This window comes from Erpetoichthys calabaricus, chromosome 12, assembly GCF_900747795.2.
Source record: "Erpetoichthys calabaricus chromosome 12, fErpCal1.3, whole genome shotgun sequence".
In the NCBI taxonomy this organism is placed as follows: Eukaryota; Metazoa; Chordata; class Cladistia; order Polypteriformes; family Polypteridae; genus Erpetoichthys; species Erpetoichthys calabaricus.
In genome coordinates this window covers 8,026,249-8,050,855 of record NC_041405.2, presented here as the reverse complement: position 1 = coordinate 8,050,855, position 24,607 = coordinate 8,026,249, and the positions used below count along the sequence as shown (strand labels likewise).

Genomic DNA, 24,607 nt, shown 5'->3' with positions numbered 1-24,607 from the left:
CCGACTAAAGACAAACGCATGAACTAATTTCTCTGCATCTTTCGATGATATAAGAGGTCTAACTTTTGCTATGTTCCTTAGGTGAAAAAATGCTGTCCTAGTGATTTTATTAATATGCGATTTAAAATTCAGATTACAATCAACGGTTACCCCTAAGCTTTTTACCTCCGATTTGACTTTTAATCCTAATGCATCCAGTTTATTTCTAATAGCCTCATTGTATCCATTATTGCCAATCACTAAGATTTCGGTTTTTTCTTTATTTAATTTGAGAAAGTTACTATTCATCCATTCTGAGATACAGGTTAGACATTGTGTTAGCGAATCAAGAGATTTGGGGTCATCAGGTGCTATTGATAAATACAGCTGTGTGTCATCAGCATAGCTGTGGTAGCTCACGTTATGTCCCGAGATAATCTGACCTAATGGAAGCATGTAGATTGAGAAGAGCAGCGGACCCAGGATAGAGCCTTGTGGAACACCATATAGAATATCATGTGTCTTTGAGTTATAATTACCACAACTAACAAAGAATTTTCTCCCTGCCAGGTAGGATTCAAACCAGTTTAAGACACTGCCAGAGAGGCCCACCCATTGACTAAGGCGATTCTTAAGAATATTATGATCAATAGTGTCAAATGCGGCACTCAAATCTAAGAGGATGAGAACAGATAAATGGCCTCTGTCTGCATTTACCCACAAGTCATTTACTACTTTAACGAGTGCAGTTTCTGTGCTGTGATTTGTTCTAAAACCTGACTGAAATTTATCAAGAATAGCATGTTTATTGAGGTGCTCATTTAACTGCATAATGACTGCCTTCTCTAGAATTTTACTTAAGAAAGGCAGGTTAGAGATGGGTCTATAATTTTCAAGAGAAGAGGGGTCGAGATTATTTTTCTTAAGTAGGGGTTTAACTACCGCAGTCTTAAGACAGTCTGGGAAGACCCCCGTATCTAATGACGAATTTACTATGTCAAGAACATTATCAATAAGCACACCCGATACTTCTTTGAAAAAATTTGTTGGTATTGGGTCAAGGGCACAGGTGGATGGTTTCATTTGAGAAATTATTTTATGTAAATCAGGTAAATCTATCCTAGTGAAAGACACTAATTTATTTATTATGGAGTACTGGGGTTTCGGGGGATCCTTAGTGTTGGGGAGATATACTATGTTATTTCTAATATCATTAATTTTTTGACTACGAATGCCGTGAATGTATATATATATATATATATATATATATATATATATATATATATATATATATATATATATATATGAGAGAGCGAGAGACAGATGAATGTTTCATATGTTTAATGTAATTATGTATTTTTATTACTATCACTCTAATTATGTACTGTTTAGCCTATTTGGTGGTGGTCTCTTGTGTTCCTTCAGTTTTGTGGGTGGATCCCCCAGAGGTGAGGCCACTGTGATGTCACCACTGAAGGACCGCCCTCAGCCTGTGTATTGTGTGGGCTTGGGAACAGATTCTTCAGTGGTTAGAACTGAATGTTTCTGGATTTTGCTTCTGTGTTGGATTGCGATTTGAAACCTGGCTGCTTTGGCTTGGCTTTCAGGTATTTTCCTTTTAGACATCTGTTGATATTTCTATGCTACTTGCATTAATATATGAAAGGCCTTATCCGTCCTATACTCTTGTAAATAAAGGTACCAATGTGGTTATTTAGAACAGTGCCATAGGGGATCCATTTTTTGTTTCCTAAAAGACCTATCTAAGGTTCCAGAAAGAACCTTTGATATAGATGTGTAACCAGCTCCATAAATAACCATCCATTGACTGGCATACTGATTTTAAAACACGATGCAACCTTTGTGGCACCCTCCAATGTATACTCACAGAGAAGCGATTAGGAAGGCCGAAATTCTGTGATTCTAGTTGATTGAAGGTTCTCCTGTTTGCAGTCATAAAGTCCTTAAAACAGCTAAACGGCAAATGTAGGGAACCTGCTGATGTCTTGCATAACATCGAGTGACTTGTGGATACACAAACCAAATACTTTTAACAGTTTTGGTGAGGAGCAGCGGGTAGCAGTGGGCAGTGCAGCGTTTTGTACCAAAGATGCGAGACGAGTGGAAAATTCTGCTTTAACCTACTGGAGGTGAGTTTCCAAAAATGCTGCAATGCAAAGACCAGTTGTTGTGGGTTCACACCTTCCACCGAGGTTTGGTTTAAGATCAGTGGGCGAGTGTTACAAAACAGCAGAAGACTTCAACTTTTAAAAACTAAAAATTTTGAATGTTACTCTGAGTATACGATTAAATGAGCAGTGATTTGAATTTTTCAATGAAGTGGAGAGTAACTGGCTAAGTGTTTTCAGTAAGATTGGAAAGGAACAGTGTAAACATCCATATGCTAATCTTGTCATTTTAATAACACGTGAAAAATAAATATGTGTGAAGTATTTATTTTAAAGGCTTTTTACTTATTTTTAGTTTAGTAATACTATCCTGCTTCCTTCAGTTTCTCCATTTCAAAAATATATTTTTTATAGTGTGTTGGGTGGCTGGGATGGCTTGTGTTTTCTTTCTTGATCAGGAGGCTGTCGTTGTGGTATAGCAGAGCGAGACTGCCTCCTAGGACCATGTGCCCCCCCAAGTGTGTGTGCGGGGGGAGGGTCTCCTATTTGGGCACTCACTGGGCAAAATGGGGTCAGCAGTTCTGAGGGGTGGCCCTGCTGAGGTACTTGAGTGCCACCAGGGGGAGCTGCCAGATCAAGGCTCCCCTGTCCTATGAAAGTTCTGCCTGACCCAGAAGTGCTTCCAGGTGGCAGTCTTACTGCACCAGAAATACTCCCAGGTCTACAATGAAAGCAAACTATTCTGCCTCTCCCAGGTGAGTTACACTCAGGAGAGGAGGAGGATAAAGTCACCTGTAAAGATTGGAGGAGGAGAAAATAATTGGGCTGTGGAAGAAAAAGAAGAAGCCATTGTGAAGGTAGTCCAGTGCACTACAGCCCCTTTACTGTTGTCCTTGAGCTACTGCTAGTCGCATGCACTGCACCATCGTCCCTGAGTTAAGGGTCTCCAGTGGAACTACAGGTGATGACAGAGGGTGGCTGCAGGAGAGTAAAGTCTGTGAAGAAGGTCATGATTTATCATGTCATAATAGTGATTGTTTTTCAGCAATGACAAGCAGCAGAATTTGAGGTCGAGTTGCACCGATATGGAAGCATACAAAGGATATAAACCGCTTATGAATGTGCAGGTGTAAGGACAGCTTTCAGAAGCTGCCATTTACTGATTTCTGGGTGCAAAACAGACGTACAAGATACAGAAGATCCCTAATGATGGCATAATAGCTGTAATTGAGACAAGATAATGGGGAAAAATGTTCACTGCACACCTGAGCAGAATGTTGTTGTTGACCAATCACATGGTTTGGAAACAGTTTGGCAATTAAGGTCTGAAAACTGGTGGAAATCTAAACTGCCCAATGTGTATTTGTTTTGTATTTTAATTTTTACATTTATTTTCTGATATATATATATATATATATATATATATATATATATATATATATATATATATACACACACACACACTAGTGGGTTTTGTCCCCTACTCGTTTTGCTCACCCATCCTCCAACCCCTCCCTCCGAGGGCGTGCTTCACACTCGCCACTTAGCGTCTCTGCCACTCACATAGTGAGGGGGAGAGGGGGGCTGAACGCTAAGGAGATGTGGACTAATCAGCTGCTGTCTTTCTACTGCTGCTACCAAGTTACGTGATCTGCATGTTGCGCGGCGATCATTTAAAAGCTTGTACAGCGGCTGTCCTTTTGTCTCACTTCCTTGTCTCCCAGGATGTTAAAGAGACTCCGAGAAATTGTTTGTTTGTAAGTAGGGAGTGACATGCAAGTAGTCTCGTGGGACTTCAAAGTTGAGATGATCACGTCTCGACCCAAATTTTATTTATATAATAGATATATATATATATATGTGTGTGTGTGTATTTGCTTTATATTGAGATCTGTAAGTTAGTTGGAAATCTTGGTTTTTTTGGTGCAAAGAGAATTGTCTGCATTTTAACATCAGCAAAACCAAGGAACTGCTTATAGACTTTCACCACACCGAAGAGTCTCTACATCCGGTCACTATGCAGGGAGTGGATGTGGAGGTGGTCCACTCATACAAGTACTTTGGGGTCCACATCAATGACAGGTTGGACTGGTCTCCGAACACAGAGGGACTATAAAAGAAAGGGCAGAGCAGACTCTTCTCTTAGGAAACTGCACTCCTTTAATGTGGGTAAGTGACCTCCTTCACGTCTTCTGCAACTCGATGATGGCCACTGTGGTATGTTGGGCTGGTAACATCACTTCAAGAGAGGCCCACCAAATCAACAAATGAATTAAAAGGGTCGAGACTCCGTTATTGGACAAACCTCCTAGTAGTAGCAGCGAAGGAGAGAATGAAAAGAAAACTGAGTGCCATTATGAGCAATGCTGCACATCCTCCGTCTGACATACCAACACTGAGGACTTTCAGACAACAAATTATTCAGCGAAGTATGTCAAGAAATGCTATGGGGGGTCCTTAATACCAACAGCAATACACCTGCATCATGCCTCACTGAGACTGCCAAGTCAGTCATTTTCTTTTTCAATTTTCTTCTTTTTATTCATTATGGTGTTTGTGTATTTATCTATTTATGTATTAATTTATTTAAAGAGCCATATTTACTCAGAAGACAAAGTTCTGTCTCTCTTATATAGTTAAAGCAACAAACTGCCAATATTGTTTCGTCCCTTTCAAAACAGACAGTTGGAAGGACTGGGCTCTCTTTGTATTTGATATCTCACACAGTGACTTGTGCTCTGATGGATGTCAAACAGAATTCTAAGCTTTGCCGTTGCACACTCGGTCCCCCTCTCTCTATCACTTCTAATTCTGTTACTCTGTTTTATTTGCCGTCCTTTCATCCATTGCATCCTCTTGCACTACTTGCTGTTTTTTTGTGTGCTGTCTATTTATGGTTAGGAGACTCGTAAGCTTTCACATTTAATACTCGTTTTCCTTGAGTTCAAATGAGTGGAGATGGAGCAATGGTTCAAGGCCTGGCCCCCTCACACCCAAGTCTACTCCCTCTAGTTGCCTACATACCTTGCTGACTGATCCGTGGCAACTTCTGCTTTCAGCCAACTACCGTATGTGATTATTACAGAGGATAAGGCACATGGAAGCAGGTAAAAATGAACATCACAAATTAATCGCATTTATAAAGTGGCGTGTGATAATCCGCTAATAAAACACAAAATACTGACGTCTGCAGTGTATATAATCACACTCAAAGGTCTTCCATTTGTTAGTTGCCTATTTAGGACGCCTTTAAATGCTTTTACTTACGTATCCAGGATTAATTTCTTCCCGTCTTTAACTCGGAGATAAGAAGCTGAACAAATGACCAGAAATACAAGCTAACTGTTAAGTTGTCAGAGGATAAATGAAGAGACTCAGTGTTCAACAGTTAAAGTTTTAATCCAACAACAGGAAACAATCGTCCTCCGAACTTTCTAGATTCGTTAACACTCTTTTCTATCCCTCTTCACTATCTCCACCTAGTGGCCAAAGTACAGAACATAATACAAACGCGGTAAACCAAAGACTGGGCTCGAATGCAATGTTTTGTTGATCTCTACCGCCACCTTGTGGTAATTATGACTAATGATACACTCATCAACTGCTCTATTCCGAAAGCACATCAGACTTCAGATTTATTTATAAAAGCACATTTGAAACATCAGAGGTTGCGCCAAAGTGCTGTACAAAGAAGCATTAAAATAAACACAATGCAAGCAATTATGAATAAAAAAAAACAATTATAACATCAACCACAATCCCATCATACATAGTGGAAGATGGAAGAAAACAAGTAGGTCTGAAGCCGACTTTTAAAAACATTGATAGAGGATGAGGACCTGATTTAGAAAGGCAAGTCATTCCAAAGCCCTGCAGCAACAACTGAGAAAGCTCAGTCTGCCCTCGACTTCGGCCGAGATCTCAGAACTATAAGGAGCAGTCGTCCAGATGACCTCAGTGCTCTTGGTGCCACATAGGGGTGAAGGAGGTCACAGATGTGTTTTGGAGTTTGATCATGCAAGGCTTTAAGAACAAACAACAAGATTTTAAAATCAATGCGACACCTCACCGGTAGCCAGTATAGAGAGGCTAGAATTGGTGGTGGATATGATCCTTTTTCTAGACCCAGCGTTTTGAACCACTAGAACGTGTGACAGAGCAGATTTGGACAGACCCACATATAAGGAATTACAATAATCCAGTCGAGATGTAATAAAGGCATGAATGACTGTTTCCAAGTCCTTCTGTGAAAGAGAGGATTTTAGTTTCTTTGTTAAATTCCTTTCTAATCATAGCAGCCGTATAAACCAGAAGCCTGAGGTTTTAAGGTTCACCAGTGCAGTTGGTTGTGTTCATTTTGTTTTTTCTGCTTTCACATGTCTGGAGGAACAACGTCAGGTTCTGAACTGCTTCCGTTCTTTGTGTTTTAGTAACAAATTGCAGCACATTTTCTTCTTTTTCCAAATTCTTCTTTAGGTTTAAAAGTCCATTATTGTCACACGTACAAAGTACGCTGAAATTCATGCTTGCTTATGCTAATCAACATGTCACCAGTCTCCAGCTTATAGCATTGATGGCAGAATGTGGAAGCGACCCCAGTCTGTCCCACAAATGGGCTCATTTATTCAAGCCTTGTAACAAGTCCTGGGAGGCTTTCTGTAGACAAGAACAGGGCAAGGAAGAGATCGACAAGCAAACGTCTTCATGTTAAATTACAGAATGTACACACACAGAGTTTAAGCTGGTTTAACAAAACTGAACAAAACCCAGGTGACCTATTATCCATTTATCTACCCTAAAGGTGGAATGTCATGGAGCAGGAGCTACCTTGAAATAACTCCATCATATGCTGTGAACCTTTGCTACTAGGCACCTGTACTGTACATATATGACAAGCGTATCTAATTTCCTTACACTGACTGGTGGACTGTGCCTGCCACCTTTTTGATTTCTTCTCACTTATGTGATTGAGGTTCTCCCTCCTTGAAGTCTTAGTCCTGGATTTTGTTCAGTCTTTCATGTCAGCTGTTTTTTGGCTGCTGGCTGTAATCTAGATCATTAGAAAAAATTAGTGTCTCCAACCACATCGCCCCCACCCAGTCCCATTCCACTCATAAATTGTATCAGGTGAAGGCTCAGTCACAAAGGGGCGCTCGCTTCTCGCATACCCAGAGCTGATCTGTTTCACACGGCTTGACCTGCATTGATTGTTTAGCCAAACAGACACATCTCCCTTCTCCTGAGAGACCCCATTTTCCCCTGTGAACAAATGAGAGGTAACAGTTAGAGCAGCTGGGAAAAGAAACCATGAGCTAGAAGTAAAATAATTGTGGCAAATATGCAGAGTGGCAGGGCCTCATAACTTGACGTCCCCAGGTTGTTGAACCATCTCAAACCTACTCACTTATACTAAATAATATAAAAAATAAATAATTAAACAGCAGACATTCACTATTAAGAAGAAGGCTTAACGCACTTGGGCATAAAACCTCATTGTTATATTAACCAGAATCGGCATTGATATCCAAACTGTATTTGTTGTCTGAAGATGGTTTGGAAACAACTCTCTCTCTCTCTCTCATATATATATATATATATATATATATATATATATATATATATATATATATAATTAATATACAGATTAATTGGAGGGGGTAGGGGAGTATTGGGTGTACAGTTTACTTATTATGAACATGTTCTTCTTAAGTTTGCATATGCTGGATTTATGTCCAAGTGTCTGTTGATGGCGTTCTCATTTGATAGCCAAGATTCGGCCAGCTCTCTGGCACTTTTAGTACTGGCCTTAAATTTTACTTGTACTTTGTCCCAGTTAAGTGTATGTCCTGTTGATTTAGTATGCGTATAGATCAATGAAATTGAGTCCTTTCTTCTGACGCCATTGCGATGTTCCTGTATACATGTTGCGATTCTTTTTGTAGTTTGTCTTATGTATACCGTTGAGCAAGAACTGCATGGAATGCTATAAACTGCGTTTCATATTTCTGCTGTCAATTTCTTGTTTTTAGCATTAAAGAGGACCGTGTGTAAATTGTTTGTGGGTTTGTGTGCTATTTTGACGCCTGACTTGGCCAGGATGCGCGCTGTACCTTCAGACACCTTGTGGTGATAAGGGAGTGAGTGCCAGGTGGGCAATCAAGTCGATTGTTTGCTGAAAACAAACATGTGTGAACTGATGACATGAAGAATCGTCTTTGTACTGAACTGGAATTGTCCCTGCATAAATCAAAGTCATCCAGACGATCTGGATATGCATAATTAGATCTGGACCACCCTGTATATATAAAAATCTGTCTGTCCGTATTTCATGACAGAACAACTAAATTGGTTTGGATCACGTTTTTTTTCTAGAATTTGCTAGAACATTCTGGTTGATTTTGTGACTTTTCTCATCACACTAAGAATCAAAGATTGCTTGCAAGAGTGATATATTTGTACTAATCCAAGACAGAGGCTGTGAGCCGAGGGGAGGAGAAAGCATGACGTCAGGTATTTGGGAACTGGGTGGGGTCGTCCTCACTGTCCTGTTTCACTACTACATGGGTGGAGTCACGGGAGACGGCTTTTCAATCATGGGGGATGACTAGTCAATTATAAAATCGTAATAATCCCCTGATGTACCGTCACACTCAACAAAACATGTCTTAAATACACTTAACACCCTTATTTTGAAAACCATTGCATATTTTAACAATTTTCTGTCTTACATTTCTCAGTAGTTTAACGTTTAGTAATGACGCTGACTCAATTTACACTCTTGTCTCTATCACATAAAGTAATTCCTTTACTATAACCTTATATTATAACTTTGGGACGGCATCTTGAAAGGTTGTACATGCAGCAAGTTGGTTTCACTGTGTTGAAATGAACTTGATTGTGAAGAAAGTACAGAGGGATGACCACAAACTATAGCCACTTGAGCAAACCTCACTGACCACCACAATCATGTCTGTCAAAAAAGAAATTAAACTCACTGAGTGAAGGGTTGTTCGCTGACCCATTTCCAGTTGTCCTGGGTGTCCCTCCTCAGCCCGATCCAAAATGTCAGGTAAGTTCGTCCCTCCTCGATGAGAAAAGTCTGTAGAGAATGACAACAGGGTAGTTGTATCTTTGATCAGTGTCTGATCTTTATAAAAGCGAAGATGCAGTTTGTATATCTTTGAATACTAATGTTTTATTTTAAGCCAGCTTTTTTTTATTTAATTGTATTGTTTTTGGAAGAAAACAACATTCCGTACATCATGTAAAACTTAACAAACCATAACTTCAGTGTTGCTATTAACGGTGCCTCTGGCACTGAAAGGAAAAGTTAATGAAAGCTGAATGAGGAACAGTATGGTGTAAGAGAATGAGATGTGGTCCATGATGGCTGCACATGAAGCAAAGATGGGAAGAACAGAGCAACGTGCTGCGTTGAGGAGTGATGGCGAAAGTAGTTTGGGTATCTGGAGCAAATATCAGAGGAGATCTGGATGAAGAGATGAACCAAAATGAAAGTGAAGGGGATGAGGCCCAGAGGAAAGCCAAAGATGACATAGCAGGATATGGTGGCTAATATGAAAAGTTTGGGTCTCACCACAAAGAGTGGAGATGAAAGATTTAGAAGGTATCTAGCTAACAGGGTAAATCTTAGAAAATGGCCATAAAACCGGTGATGGTGAAATGGATGGGTCTCGGCTTATGAACGATTTCCATTTCTTCAGATGTTTCTAACCTGATTTTTATAATATTTTCATTTATTCTACAGAAAAATGTTAACATATTAGTTAAATGAGAGTGAAGCAATATTAGTGTACTTTAATTCACAAAATGGAAAATTATTTAAAATAATATGTGAATCAGAAGCATTATATGGTATGTTGACCTTGTACAGTGGAATCTTGGTTCACGAACGTCTCGGTACACATACAAATCGGTTTACGACCAAAAAGTTCACCAAACTTTTGCCTCGGTTCACGACCACACACTCGGTATACGAACAAGCCAGTGTCCCTTTCGGTTTGTACATGTTCAGTCTCTCCCTGTGAATTTCCTGTGCAGCGAACGAGCGAGCGAGAGAGAGAGAGCGATGCGCACACGCACGCAGGATCGCGTGCGAGAGAGAGGGGCGTAAACGTACACAGGAGAGTGCGCACACACAAGGCGCACACGCGAGAGAGAGAGGCACACACACACACACACACACACACACGAGCGAGAGAGAGATGTACGCACACATAGTAGCGCACAAGAGAGGTGCACGTGCACACAGGAGCGAGAGAGAGAGAGGGGCGAACACACGCACACAGGAGCGCGAGAGAGAGAAGCATACGTGCACACAGGAGTGCGCGCAAGAGAGAGACATACGCGCACACAGGAGCGTGCGAGAGAGAGAGAGAGAGAGAGAGAGAGGGCGCACAAATGCACACAGGAGTGTGCGCGAGAGAGAGAGGTGTACGCGCACACAGGAGCGTGTGAGAGAGAGACGAACGCGCAAGAGAAAGATGTACGCGCACACAGGAGAGTGCGAGAGAGAGAGAGAGAGAGAGAGAGAGAGGGAGGGAGGGGGCGCACAAACGCACACAGGAGCGCGCGCGTGAGAGAGAGGTGTACGTGCACACAGGAGCGCACGTGCGAGAGAGACGCCCATGCACACACAGGAGCAAGCGCGAGAGAGATAGAGAGGCGCACGCGCACAAAGGAGCAAGTACATGCAAGAGAGAGATAGAAAGGCGCACACGAGAGAGAGAGGAGTGCGCGCGAAAGAAAGGCGCACGCGCACACGGGAGCGCGCGTGAAAGAGAGGCGCACATGCACACAGGAGTGCACGAGAGAGAGGCGCACGCGCACACAAGAGCGCGTGCGAGGGAGAGGTGTACGCGCACACAGGAGCACGTGCACGTGAGAAAGGCGTATGTGCATACAGGAGCGAGAGAGAGAGGCGCACGCACACACAGGAGCAAGCGTGAGAGAGATAGAGAGGCGCATGCGCACACAAGAGCGCGCACGAGAAACATACGCGCACACAGGAGCGTGTGAGAGCGAGAAAGAGAGGGGGGCATACAAACGCACACAGGAGCACGCGCTAGAGAAAGAGGTGTACGCGCACACAAGAGCACGTGAGAGAGAGAGAGACGAACGCGCACATACACGCGAGAGAGAGAGAGAGAGAGAGATGCCCACAGGAGCAAGATTGCGCAAGAGGCGCAGGCGCACACACGCACACAGGAGCACGCGCGAGAAAGAGACAAATGCACACAGAGGAGCGCGCGAGAGAGACGTACGCGCACAGAGGAGCGAGAGAGAGAGGCGCACGCACACACAGGAGCGAGCGCGAGAGAAATAGGCGAACACGCACACAGGAGCGCGTGAGAGAGACGTACGTGCACACAGCAGCGCGCACGTGAGAGAGGTCCACGTGCACACAGGAGCACAAGCACGTGAGAGAGGCGTACGCGCACACAGGAGCAAGCGAGAGAGGGACACACACATGCACACAGGAGCACGCGAGAGAGAGACGTACGTGCACACAGGAGCGCGCACGCGAGAGAGAGGTGCACGCGCACACAGGAGTGCACAAGAAAGAGAGGTGCATGCGCGCACAGGAGCAAGTGCACGCGCGAGAGAGATAGAGAGACGCACGCGCACACAGGAGCGAGTGCACGCATGAGAGAGATAGAGAGGCGCACGCGCACACGAGAGAGAGGAGCGTGCATGAAAGAGAGGTGCACGCGCACACAGAAGCACGCGCACGTGAGAGAGGCGTACACGCACACAGGAGCAAGCGAGAGAGGGATACACACAGGAGCACGCGAGAGAGAGAGAGAGAGAGACGTACGTGCACACAGGAGCACGCACGCGAGAGAGAGTTGCACGCGCACACAGGAGCAAGCGAGAGAGAGAGGGACGCACACAGGAGCGTGCGAGAGAAAGATGTATGTGCACACAGGAGCGCGCACGCGAGAGAGAGAGGTGCACGCGCACACAGGAGCGCGCGAGAAAGAGAGGTGCATGCGCACACAAGAGCGCATGTGAAAGAGAGGATTACGCGCACACAGGAGCGAGTGCATGGATGAGAGAGATAGAAAGGCGCACGCACACACAGGAGCGAGTGCACGGATGAAAGAAATAGAAAGGCGCACGCGCACACAAGAAAGAGGAGCGCGCACGTGAGAGAGGCCCATGCGCACACAGGAGCACGCGCACATGAGAGAGGTGCACGCGCACACAGGAGCGAGAGCGCGCGCAAGAGAGAGAGGCAGGTTCACACAGGATCACGCACGAGAGTAAGACGAACGTGCACAAAGGAGCGCGCGCGAGAGAGAGAGGCGCACGCGCACACAGGAGCAAGTGCGAGAGAGATAGAGAGGTGCACGTGCACACAGGAGCGAGTGCGTACGAGAGAGAGAGAGGCAGGTGCACACAGGAACACGCACGAGAGAAAGATGAACGCACACACAGGAGCACGCGTGAGATAGAGAGGCGCACGCGCACACAGGAGCGAGTGTACGGATGAGAGGGATAGAAAGGCGCACGCGCACACGAGAGGAGCGCACACGAAAGAGAGGCGCACGCACACACAGGAGCACGTGAGAGAGGGACACACATACGCATACAAGAGAGAGAGACGTATGTGTACACAGGAGCGCGCATGCTAGAGAGAGTTGCACGCGCACACAGGAGCAAGCGCGAGAGAGATAGAGAGGTGCACAGGAGCGAGTGCACGCGCGCGCGAGAGAGATGGAGAGGTGCACGCACACACAGGAGCGAGTGCATGGATGAGAGAGATAGAAAGGCGCACGCGCACACAAGAAAGAGGAGCGCGCACGTGAGAGAAGCCCATGTGCACACAGGAGCACGCGCATGTGAGAGAGGCGTACGCGCACACAGGAGCAAGCGAGAGAGGGACACACATGAGCACGCGAGAGAGAGACGTACGTACATCACAGGAGTGCGCACGCGAGACAGAGGTGCACGCGCACACAGGAGCGCGCGAGAAAGAGGTGCATGCGTGTACAGGAGCGAGCGCGAGAGAGATAGAGAGACGCACGCGCACACAGGAGCAAGTGCACGCATGAGAGAGATAGAAAGGCGCACGAGCACACGAGAGAGAGGAGCGCGCATGAAAGAGAGGTGCACGCGCACACAGGAGCACGCACACGTGAGAGAGGCGTACGCGCACACAGGAGCAAGCAAGAGAGGGACACACACACACGCACACAGGAGCACGCGAGAGAGAGACGTACGTGCACACAGGAGCGCGCACGCGAGAGAGAGGTGCACACGCACACAGGAGCGAGTGCACGCATGAGAGAGATAGAAAGGCGCACACGAGAGAGAGGAGCACGCATGAAAGAGAGGCGCACGCGCACACAGGAGCACGCGCATGTGAGAGAGGTGTACGCGCACACAGGAGCAAGCGAGAGAGGGACACACACACACGCACACAGGAGCACGTGAGAGAGAGACGTACGTGCACACAGGAGCGCGCACGCGAGAAAGAGGTGCACGCACACACAGGAGCACGCGAGAAAGAGAGGTGCATGCAAGCACAGGAGCAAGTGCGCGCGCGCGAGAGATAGAGAGACGCACGCGCACACAGGAGCGAGTGCACGCATGAGAGAGATAGAGAGGCACACACGAGAGAGAGGAACGCGCATGAAAGAGAGGCGCACGCGCACACAGGAGCACGTGCACATGAGAGAAGCGTACGCACACACTGGAGCGCGTGTGAGAGAACGGCGCACGCGCACACAGGAGCAAGCGAGAGAGAGAGGGATGCACACAGGAGCGTGCGAGAGAAAGATGTATGTGCACACAGGAGCGCCCACGCGAGAGAGAGAGGTGCACGCGCACACAGGAGCGAGTGCACGCGCTCGAGAGAGAGAGAGAGAGAGAGAGAGGCAGGTGCACACATGCACACAGGAGCACACACGAGAGAAAGACGAATGCGCACACAGGAGCGCGCGAGAGAGAGAGAGAGACAGGAGTATGCACGAGAGAAAGACGAACGCGCACACAGGAGCATGCGTGAAAGAGAGAGGTGCCCGCATACATAGGAGTAAGCACGAGAGAGATAGAGAGGCGCACGCGCACACAGGAACGCGCGAGAAAGAGAGGTGCATGCGCACACAAGAGCGCGCGCGAAAGAGAGGTTTACGCGCACACAGGAGCACGCACGCGCGAGAGATGTATACGCACACACAGGAGCACGCGTGCGCGAGGAGCAAGCGCGCGAGAGAGAGAGAGACGTAAGCGCACAGGAGCGAGTGCGCGCGCGAGAGAGATAGAGAGGCGCACGCACAAACAGGATCAAGCGCGAGAGAGATAGAGAGGCGCACACAGGAGCGAGTGAACGCGCGAGAGTGATAGAGAGGCGCACGTGCACACGAGAGAGAGACATACGTGCACACAGGAGCGCGTGCCAGAGATTGGTGTATGCGCACACAGGAGCGAGAGAGAGGCGCACACAGGAGCGAGAGCGCGCGAGAGAGGCGCACACGCACACAGGCGAGAGAGAGGCACACACAGGAGCGCGCGAGAGAGAGGCGCACATGCACACACGAAAGAGAGAGCAAGTAAGAGAGGGAGGACTGTACGCATAAGGTAGAGAAGGCTTGTTTTTGTTTTCAGTTCTGTTTACAGCGATCGGTTAATATTGTGCATCATTGCAATGTTACTTTTCTTGGTGGTTTATTAAATTACGGATTTTTCAAATGTTCATTTTTTTCCCTGTGCTTAAAACTCATTAAAAAAAAGTGATTTTAGCGAGCGGTTCCTAGCACTATAGGGCAAACTATTGCAGTGTTAGTTTTCTCTGTTGTTCAAGGTTTTCTCAGTGTTATTCAACATTTTTACATTTAGTTTACTATTACCCTGTGCATTCTATGATATAATTAACTATATTTGTGCTTAAAAACTAAAAAACATATATATTTTCATACAGTTTGAACGGTCTGGAACGAATTAATTGTATTTACATACAATCCTATGGGGGAAATTGCTTCGGTTCACAACCAAATCGGTTTATGACCAGAGTTTTGGAACGAATTATGGTCGTGAACCGAGGTTCCACTGTACTTACCCATTCTCCATTTTGGATATGACAGAGTACCTCCTAGAGTTGGAAAAAGGAATAATGGTGCCACAAAAATCCCAGGCTAACGAATGATTGTGAGACACGTGCCGTCTCTGCTGAAGGATCACTCTGGGTTTCACATCCACCTTCCAATGGTTGGGATGGGCATTTAGAACTGTGAGAATTACAATTCTACCCTTCAGTTTAATTACTATCTTCCTGTTGAGTTCCTTGCCTAAGATGATCATTTTTGGATGGCTGTGCACATTGCCAGTCGCATTCGGTGATGCAGGTGATCGAAATGAAAATCGTGACAAATTACACACTGTACTGTGCTTTAGCGTTAGTAACAATGCACTTATAGACATGAAAACTTTGTTTATAAGTGAAAATGTCTTTTGAAATTCTGTAGGAAAGAGAAATTTGATGTGCAGTGCTTGTTTATATCTGCCGAACTGCCATACGTCTAGACCTTGGTTACCCAAGATTTGTCTATACTGTATGATGAATTACTCTTATAAAGATTACTTTTTAAAAGAATAGATTCAATTTGTCTTTCATTACTCTTAATTTCACACTGATGCTCCTCTCTCTAGTTTTGAGTCGGTTTCCAAGTTATCGATTATCTTGATAACTTTGTACTTTGCCTGGACTACCAGAGCTTGGCCATTTATAAACACTTTGTGGATTTCCTCCTGGGTCACACATGGAGTCTTTTATCTCTAGCTATCAGACTACCTGTTCACATCTTTAGGTCATCTGGTCTTTGTGTTCTCTGGTGGTCTCAGGTTTCTCAACATCCTTCAGCCCCAATGGAAACATTTTGGACATTCTGAAGTTTGTCTATACCATGTCATAGTTATCACTGTCATTTTCAATATTTTGTGACATATGCTATATAATTAAAGCTGTACGAGTGGCAAAGTGTTTTGAGCACCAGAGTGAATGAAGTTCACAAGGCATACTGGATGATGTGATGGCAGCCATTTTTGTGCCAGTATGCTCAGCACACATTAGCTATTAAGTAGTGAAGAGCTGAGAGTGAAAAGCAAGAGGATTCAGGGTGCAGGATGGGTTTATGATTATGACGTAGAACTATTAAAAATGCAAGCTTTAGAGAAAATGGTGCCTGTTGAAAACAGAGAGCAACGATTGCTTGATGACTTTGAAATGCAAAGGTCAACCAAAGATGAAGTCATAAGTATGTCTGTGGTGTTCCTTAGACCATAAGTCAACACTCTGAGTCCTCAGAAGTCTACAGCTGCCTTGCTGCTCCACACTTCACTACCTCCTATCTTGCCCATCCGCCTAAACTGTTTAAGAAGCCAAGCATATCAACCCTTGCTGGCTAAATCCATGATGATTTGGAGCTCATGTTATGAGGCCCCATCTACCTTGGAAGCTGTAAGTAATACAACACAGTCCAAGAGGAGACAGCTTGAGGTCTACAAACAAACAGACACATCGATGCAGGACTTCAGGTGTTGCTCACCAACTCCTCTTCTTCCTCGCACACGGCTAGATGACTGTTCTGAGAGGCGCAGTGTGAACTGCTGCTCTCCCACGTCATTTTATTTGTAGAGAAGTAGTAGCAGTTTTCCTTGTATCTTGTCCACTTCTCAGGGCAGCACACTACAGATTTGTCTGTGGAGAAAATAAAAGGTGCCATAAAAAATAAGATGAACGAATTAGTCTTAATTCAGTCTGATGCTACTGGCTTATACTGTGAAACTGGAAATAAATATGGAAAGTATTAATAGTGAGGAAGGACAAGGCCTCAGATAGAATCAGGAGGCGGGATCCTTTGATACATTCGCTTCTGTATTTTCTATCCCAGATGAAAATAATGCTTTCAAGTATTGCTTTGCTTGTGATAATAAATTGTTCTTCTGAACTACTTATCAGGACACTGAAAACCAGATTATCAAGTTCTGCACCTCCTGTGTAATTCATAAAGGGAAACATTTTTTGATTTTAGTTAAAGAACAAATATATATTAATACAGACATATCTAAATATGAATTCCTCTCTCTGTGGATATAAAAGGGATGTGGAGGCATCTTAAGGGCTCTGGTGATGGCAATTACCTGCCGAACCAGGGGTTGGCGCTGTGCAATGCGTTCTCTCTCTTCCTCCCTCTGCAGAATAGAAGACTTAACAGCCACTCCACCACTAATGTCACTTCTGTTTTCCACCCTCCTCTCCTGGAGCCACCCTTTCCTGCCAAGTCACTGCATAAGCCCAGAAGCAGCCATCTCGCTCCAGTTCAATTCTGACATTCTGACCTGTCTGTAAATACACACTCCTGATCTTGATGGAATGCTTATTGATTTTCAACTATTTCAAATATAAAAGGTCACAAAGGTGGTGCCCCAACTCTGTAACATCATTATATCTCCTCTTTTACACCATACTAATTATACATTAAAGTGATATGAAAAGGAACTCTCTAGTCGATCAGTTAATTTTCTTTTGATCTACTACAATTCTGCAATGTTACTCCTTTTTTTTTGGTTTTGTAAGAATTTTTAACACTTTTGGTCTTCCTGTTCGACCAGCAAGCAAAACTTGCAGAACAAGAGCAGCTGAAGTTTTTTGTGCTATCCAGAGTACCAAGAATAAAAATGCAATAAGTAAATAAGAACTTCAGAAACATGAAAAATGTTTTACACCATAATGGTTAAGTTATCTAAATATCTTATCCAGATTGTTTTAGTTGTTTTCAGTGTTTCCACATTAACTACGCTCCATAACCCTTGTGAGAAGAAGCGATTTGCACGTTAACACCTTGAATGTACTTCTTCATCGTCTCCACTAGGTGTCCTCCTTTATATAATTCAGTATTTATTTTAATACATTCTGTTTTATGTTTATGCAATGTGGTGGAAGAGTCACATGACCACGATTATTGAGTTTGTGCTTGATGTTCGGCATAAATATGGTGACGGTTCCATTCAAAATTACCCTTCAGCTGGAAAAAATATGTATTTATATTGTAGTAAACTTCAATCAAAGTAGACCAAATGCTAGGTATTGCTTCAGTATTGGATTCCTTTTTGACTTTGGCCTTGATTTTTGGTTTGCCCTTGCACTTTCCTTCTTTTGTTCTTCCTGTTTAGACCTTTGCTATCTCCCAGTCTATTAGTTTACACATAATAAACCCCACCGACTCTGTCTCCTAACTAGTTACACCCAGAAACTTGGACAAACTCGGACATGTCTGACACTGACCTTCATACCTGCAACCCCATGATATCATGCACTGCACACTTCCTCTTGACCTTGCCTAGAAACCAAGACAACAAATATTCTACTAAAAGAGGACCACAGTTCAAACCAGAAACGAGTTGAAACTTACAAGATAAAATTTTTGAAGCAAAGCCTAAATGCTAACCAGTAATCCGAGTCAAAGCGGTAAACAGAACAATCAAAAACCAAACATTCAGGACAGAAATGTGCACCGCGTTTTAATTGTGATTTAATCCAAATCATGGCTACTGAATGGCCTGTTGCACAGGTATCTTAAGGTGTCACGCCAATGACGTAAGAGGCAGCAACGTCTGAAACTTTGTTTTGTGGTAACCGGGTTCACCATAACATGGCATTGCCCATATTCAAAGCACAACCATGAAATACAGAATCACTTTGTTTTAGAAACATTATAATACTATCTATCTATCTATCTATCTATCTATATAAGTATAGTGCTGCTGCTTTGCAGTAAGGAGACTGTGAAAGTTTGTGGGTTCGCTTCCCGGTTCCTCCCTGTGTGGATAGCGCTTTGAGTACTGAGAAAAGCACTATATAAATGTAATCCATCCATCCATCCATTTTCCAACCCGCTGAATCCGAACACAGGGTCACGGGGGTCTGCTGGAGCCAATCCCAGCCAACACAGGGCACAAGGCAGGAACCAATCCCAGGCAGGGTGCCAACCCACCGCAGATAAATGTAATGAATTATTATTATTAAGTAACCACATAGAAATATTCCAGAGTAGTATAAGCCCATATACCCATGAATACAAAATTGTAGATCGGATCACCCATAAGAAAAACAAAATGGCACAGCAGGAGAAAGTAATAGGTGTTTATCATAGTGAAAACATTTCAATTCCAAAAATAAATGTAATTCCTTGATCTCTATAACCCCCAAAGCAATATCTATTTTTTTAGGTCAAGAAATAAGTATAGAAAATTAAAAACTGAAGTTGGATCACAACACCCATTTCTAGGAATGTGAGAATGTTGTCTGAAAATAAACCCTTAAATCTTTTTCACAGTCTAGTAAACTGAATGGACTGAACGACTTGCTCCCATCTGTCCACATTTCTTTTGTTCCCATTGTGTTTGCTGGACTTTGAGTACACTGATGGCTGTTTGTAGGACTACAGGTTTAAAGCGAGCCATGCTGAGGAGCACATAAAAAATAAAAATCCTAACATTTGAGGCCATGACATGAAAAACTGGCAAGCCTGCTTGTGAAATGTTGAGGCTGAGGCCTGCCATTCAGAATACACCCTGCTAGAACCTGCCCTCTGATTGGCTGTCCTGTGCAGGACAAAAAAAATAACTGGGGTGATGGAAAATTTTCATTTATTTAAAAGGTAGAGTAATAAATGACTACAAAAGGAGGTTACATCACAAAAATGGAATGATCTGATATTTAATTATTATAATAGAGTTAAAGTTCTTATTGTCCAGTGACTTGACATGTTTTGCCATTTTACAATATTTACAGCCAAAAATAACACAACTCATAGAAATGACTGCAACAGCTCTACGTGGAGACTTAGAATTTGGATGAAAAGTCATGCCACCTATTTGAGTGAAGAATAAGAATAAAAGCCACTTACCTGAGACAACTTCACACTGTGAAGTAAAAACTGAAAAATAAAAAGGCAACATTAGTTTATCAATCATTTTTTTAATTTCTGTTGTTTGTGTTTGAGGGGTATGGGAATGGGTGCAGAGTTTACAAATAACGGGTTCCAGAGATTTAACTTCCATCAGGTGAAGGAAATCAGACATCAGTATTCTTAAAGACCACTTGTCCTATATGAGGAGCTTTGCTGTATTCACTTTAGTATGTCTATTGTCTCATTTGTATTTCTGACGTCACCACAGCTAGAATAAATTCACACATTTGCAGGAATATTCTGTACAAAATTAAAATAAGGGCTTAAGGCTTGGATGTCAGTCCATGTTGTAGTAAAAGAACAAACTTGGAAAAGCAGTCAATGCAATGCAACTTAATACTGCACTTCACGTGGTCTACCATAAGATGTCTCTGTTGTTGATGTTTAAACGGTCAGTGGTGTCAGTACCAGGCAGCCCTCTGACTGTTTAAGAGTGCAGATTGGACAAATGTTTTGTCAAAAATAAAGTTTTGTTCAGGCAAGTTTATGTCGCGTCCTTTAACCATAGGACCATATAAACACTTGGCTACTGAAATTCTGTTTTAAGGTCATGTCTTACTGGACTTTCCCATCTGCACACCTCCTTTGTTGTCAAATTACCCATCATGTCTTTTAGCTTGAGCTCTTGAGAGTGAAGATTGTTGAGAATGTCTAGCAGTGTCACACTTCTGGTGACTGGACCCTACTTCTTTACTTATCCGAGGAAGTCATTTGTAAGGAGTTTGCTTCCCTTGTGTTCATGTGGGTCATTCTCAGCACTCTGGTGTCCCCCCACAGTCATAAGAAAGCCTGATAATTTGACTGGTGACTTCAAATTGCCCAGGTGTGGGTGGGTTTACACTGCAATGGACTGCCATCCCATTCAAGGTTAGCTTCAACTTTGAGCCCAAAGCTTGTTATGATACTTTAATTAAAGAAAGTTTGTTAAGCGATCAACCTGGTCATCTAGCTTCTGGATTGTAATTTTTTAATCAATTTGCCACACATACCCACCTGGTACTAAAAGTCTGAGTCCTGAGCCTACTGCCAACAGGAGGCCAAAGGTGAGTCCAAAGTAAATGAGGCACAGCCACTTTTTATTTTGTGTCACTGTTACAAAAAATAATAAGGACAGAATGTAATTGTCTGAACACTTTTTATTCTTTTTATTTTAGAAATGAAGATTTACAATGTAAAGACACTTAATATCCATCAATCACACATCCACATAAACCAGACATAAAAAGTAAAAGTTCACAGATCCATAATCCTGGGTTCACCTTCATCTCCTGGACAGTGTTCTTGTGGAGTCTGGACATTTTTAATGTGTTTGTGTGGATTTTCTTAAGGGTACTCTTGCTTCCTTCCCGCATACCCAAAATGTGCAGGACCTATGAATTGCGGAATCTGATTCTCGGGAAGACGTATTTCAAAACTAAAGTCTTCAAAAACACTCTATCAAAAAATCAATCATTTAATTTTTTGATCTCTAAAACACCGCAAATGATATCTCCATTATTTTTAGAAGCCAAGGCAAAGGATGAGCAAACACGAAACAACATCCCAATCAACGCACCCCATCACTCTGAAGCGAGTCTGAGAATGTTACGTTCTGTAATGTCAGTAAGGTAGGTTTGTAAATAGCCAATTATATGAAAAACTTTTATGGTGTGAAAGTTAAATTTAACTGATAAATATGATTTTCACACTTTGATTATATATTGATTGATAATATTGAATGACTTCTACCTACCTTTGTGGAGTGGTGGTTCTGAGGCTAGGGATCTGCACTGGCAACTGGAAGATTGCCGGTTCGAATCCCGTAAATGCCAAAAAGGGACTCTGCTCTGTTGGGCCCTTAACCTGCAATTGCTGAGCACTTTGAGTAGTGAGAAAAGCGTTATATAAATGCAATTAATTAATTGTTAACTGTTAGCTTTTGCCTTTAGCACTCTTAGGAAGCATTTTATTTAAAGTCTGTTGATATGTGACCCAGTCCTGCTGCTACTTTAGCACAAGGTTAAGCACTGATGACAGAACCAACATAATCGAGTGTAGGAGAATCCTGACTCCAAGGGCCCTGTTTATCAGTAACTTGCAAGGACATGAGAAATGGAACTAATCACACATTTCTGTAATTGATAAATGTATTTAAGATGTATTGTAGCGGGTGCCACATGTGCTATTGTCTCATTGTCAGTTTGCAGCTCTTTAGGGTTCACTTCAAGAAAATGGGTTACTGATAATATACCTTTAAAGGGGAGGTCACAACATGGACAGGACAATTAGTGCTGAAGACTTTTAATAGGAATAGAAGAAATGTTTGGACAAGGTGTGAACTTCAGAGGGTCACCAAGGATGATCTGAAGGATCTCAAGGCTACCTTGTGTATACACCACATGAGAACGTAAGAGACCCTGAGCAATGTAATGTAGGATATATTTAATATTTTCATACTTATCTGGTAGCACTACATGGCAACACACCTTAAAGGAATACACCACCTAAAAATTAATTTTATAACTATTACTTTAAAATTTTTAATCTCATGATTTTGTACAGAAATTAAATATTGAATATTCTAACTCAAGGTGCATTGGTGATCCTAAATTGTCACTAGTGTGTGCTTGGTGTGTGTGCCCTATGGTGGGCTGGTGCCCTGCCCGGGGTTTGTTTCCTGCCTTGCGCCTTGTGTTAGATTGCCTCCGGCAGACCCCCGTGACACTGTGTTGGGATGTAGCGGGTTGGATAATGGATGAATGAATGGAAAATTAAATGACTGATTTTTTGATATAGAGTGTTTTTAAAGACTTTAGTTTTAAAATATGTCTGGATATTCTAACTCAATGGGGTAGATAGGTGACCAACACTGGACAGTGGTAAAAAAAATTCTCTTGTAACTCATGTTGAATAACCCATACTGTATATCCGATATTCATTTGGATGGTCAAAATGTTCAAAATTAAAAAATATTAATAAAGAATTATTCCAGTTACTTCCTGAAGTCTCTGCATCAAATGTTAACAGAAAAGTCGTCACACCCACAATGCTGTGAGCGTGAATTAAAGATGATATTCTTCACCAATGAATAAGGGATAGAGGCAGATCTTCAGTGCAAATGCACATCATTGTAAGAATGATGTCTTCTCTGTTGACATTCAGTGTAGAGTTTTCAGGAAGTCACTGCTTTGATCTTTGCCATGATCTACACCTCACCACAATTTGATTATGGAGGTCTAGTGAGAGCTCCTTGGACTTCTTGGTTTAGTTTTTATCCAGAAATGCAGTGTGAATTGTGGGACATTCTATATGTGAGGTCCAGTCAATACACTTTGCCACAGGTGGACTCCAATCAAGTTCTCAAAATACCTCAAGGAGAATGAAAGCAAACAGGATTCACCTGAGCATAATATGCAGTGCCGCAGCAAAGGATCTGAATAATTCTTTGAATGAGAACTTTCAGTTTTTGATTTTTATTCAGTTTGAAAACCTTTCTGAAAACATGTCTTCACTTTATCATTATGGGGTATTAAGTGTAAATTAATGAGCAAAATGGCAAATGTATTCACTTAAAATTAAATTAACAATACAATAAAGTGTGGAGGGCTCTGAATACTTTCTGAATCAACGGTAACTGAGTGTCCTGAATGACCCCAATCTGTAAAGATGTCTACCTGGTTGAGCATACACTAACACATGGGTGAAAACACAGTTAGGCTTTTCATATCTTCATTGATTGAATTTTCTTTTTATGAAAAATCTCATTTTATTTAAATAATGGAGAGAAAGACTAAGCAAGAAGTGGTACCTGAAGGTTGCTGAATGTCTGGGTGTTCCCTGCGTTCATCTTTACTTCCATCTTCATTAATTTCTGCTGCTAGTGCCATGGCTGGTCAGCATAGAAGAAACCCTTTTGAAACCTACTTGAAAAGAAAATACAGTGAGTGAAAGGGGACTTTCTTACTATTGATCTGTCTCATGAAATTTCATGAATGTCTCTTGCATTTACTAGGTACTGTAACTCCCTCTCATCCACTCCAAAAAATAAATCCAATGTTCTCTTGCTGAGTTTCATTCACTCTGGCATGAGGAGGCACAAGAGTGACTAAGATGGGCAAGAGAAAGAATGAGAGGCGTATTTGTTTATCTCTCACTCGGCTTCATCCACAGCAGTCTGAGAAAAGTCAAGATGTACTTCTCTCTTTAAACCCAAAAAAATTGTCTCATCCTCTGGTGCGGTGGTGTGAGAATGAGAGGTCGTGTCTGTGTGTCTTCTGTACTCTCCCCTTTTGCACCGTCATGCAAGGTGGCATGAGAGAGCAAGACACAATGCTTTGATCTCACCAGTCTCAAACTATGCACCACATGTAAGGGCTCTGTCTTGCTCTTTTTAAGTGTTGGCAAAGCCTTATTTTAGTCAAACAATGCTTTGTTCTAACCCTGCTTGTACTGAACTGAAACAAAGTGCTGTGTCCGCATCAGTTGAAACTTAAAAGCATGGAGCCCGAGCTGCCCACAAAATAA

The 24,607-nt window shown here is 43.0% G+C and overlaps 1 protein-coding gene across 2 annotated transcripts in view; it reads right to left on the bottom strand.

Annotated features, from left to right (window-relative positions):
- Window positions 1–6,475: 6,475 nt before the first annotated feature.
- The window catches only part of LOC127529819 (early activation antigen CD69-like), a 79,062-nt gene continuing 60,930 nt past the window's right edge, over window positions 6,476–24,607 (bottom strand). The window contains exons 1-3 of one of the 2 annotated variants that reach the window (XM_051934733.1): window positions 16,679–16,803; window positions 9,104–9,207; window positions 6,476–7,367 (exon numbers count right to left, since the gene is read on the bottom strand). In XM_051934733.1, the coding sequence (XP_051790693.1) occupies window positions 7,244–7,367; window positions 9,104–9,207; window positions 16,679–16,756 (306 nt within the window). In that variant the 5' untranslated portion in view covers window positions 16,757–16,803 and the 3' untranslated portion in view covers window positions 6,476–7,243. Of the gene's footprint in view, window positions 7,368–9,103; window positions 9,208–16,678; window positions 16,804–24,607 lie in introns of those variants that run through there. The other variant, XM_051934735.1, reaches the window with a different exon arrangement.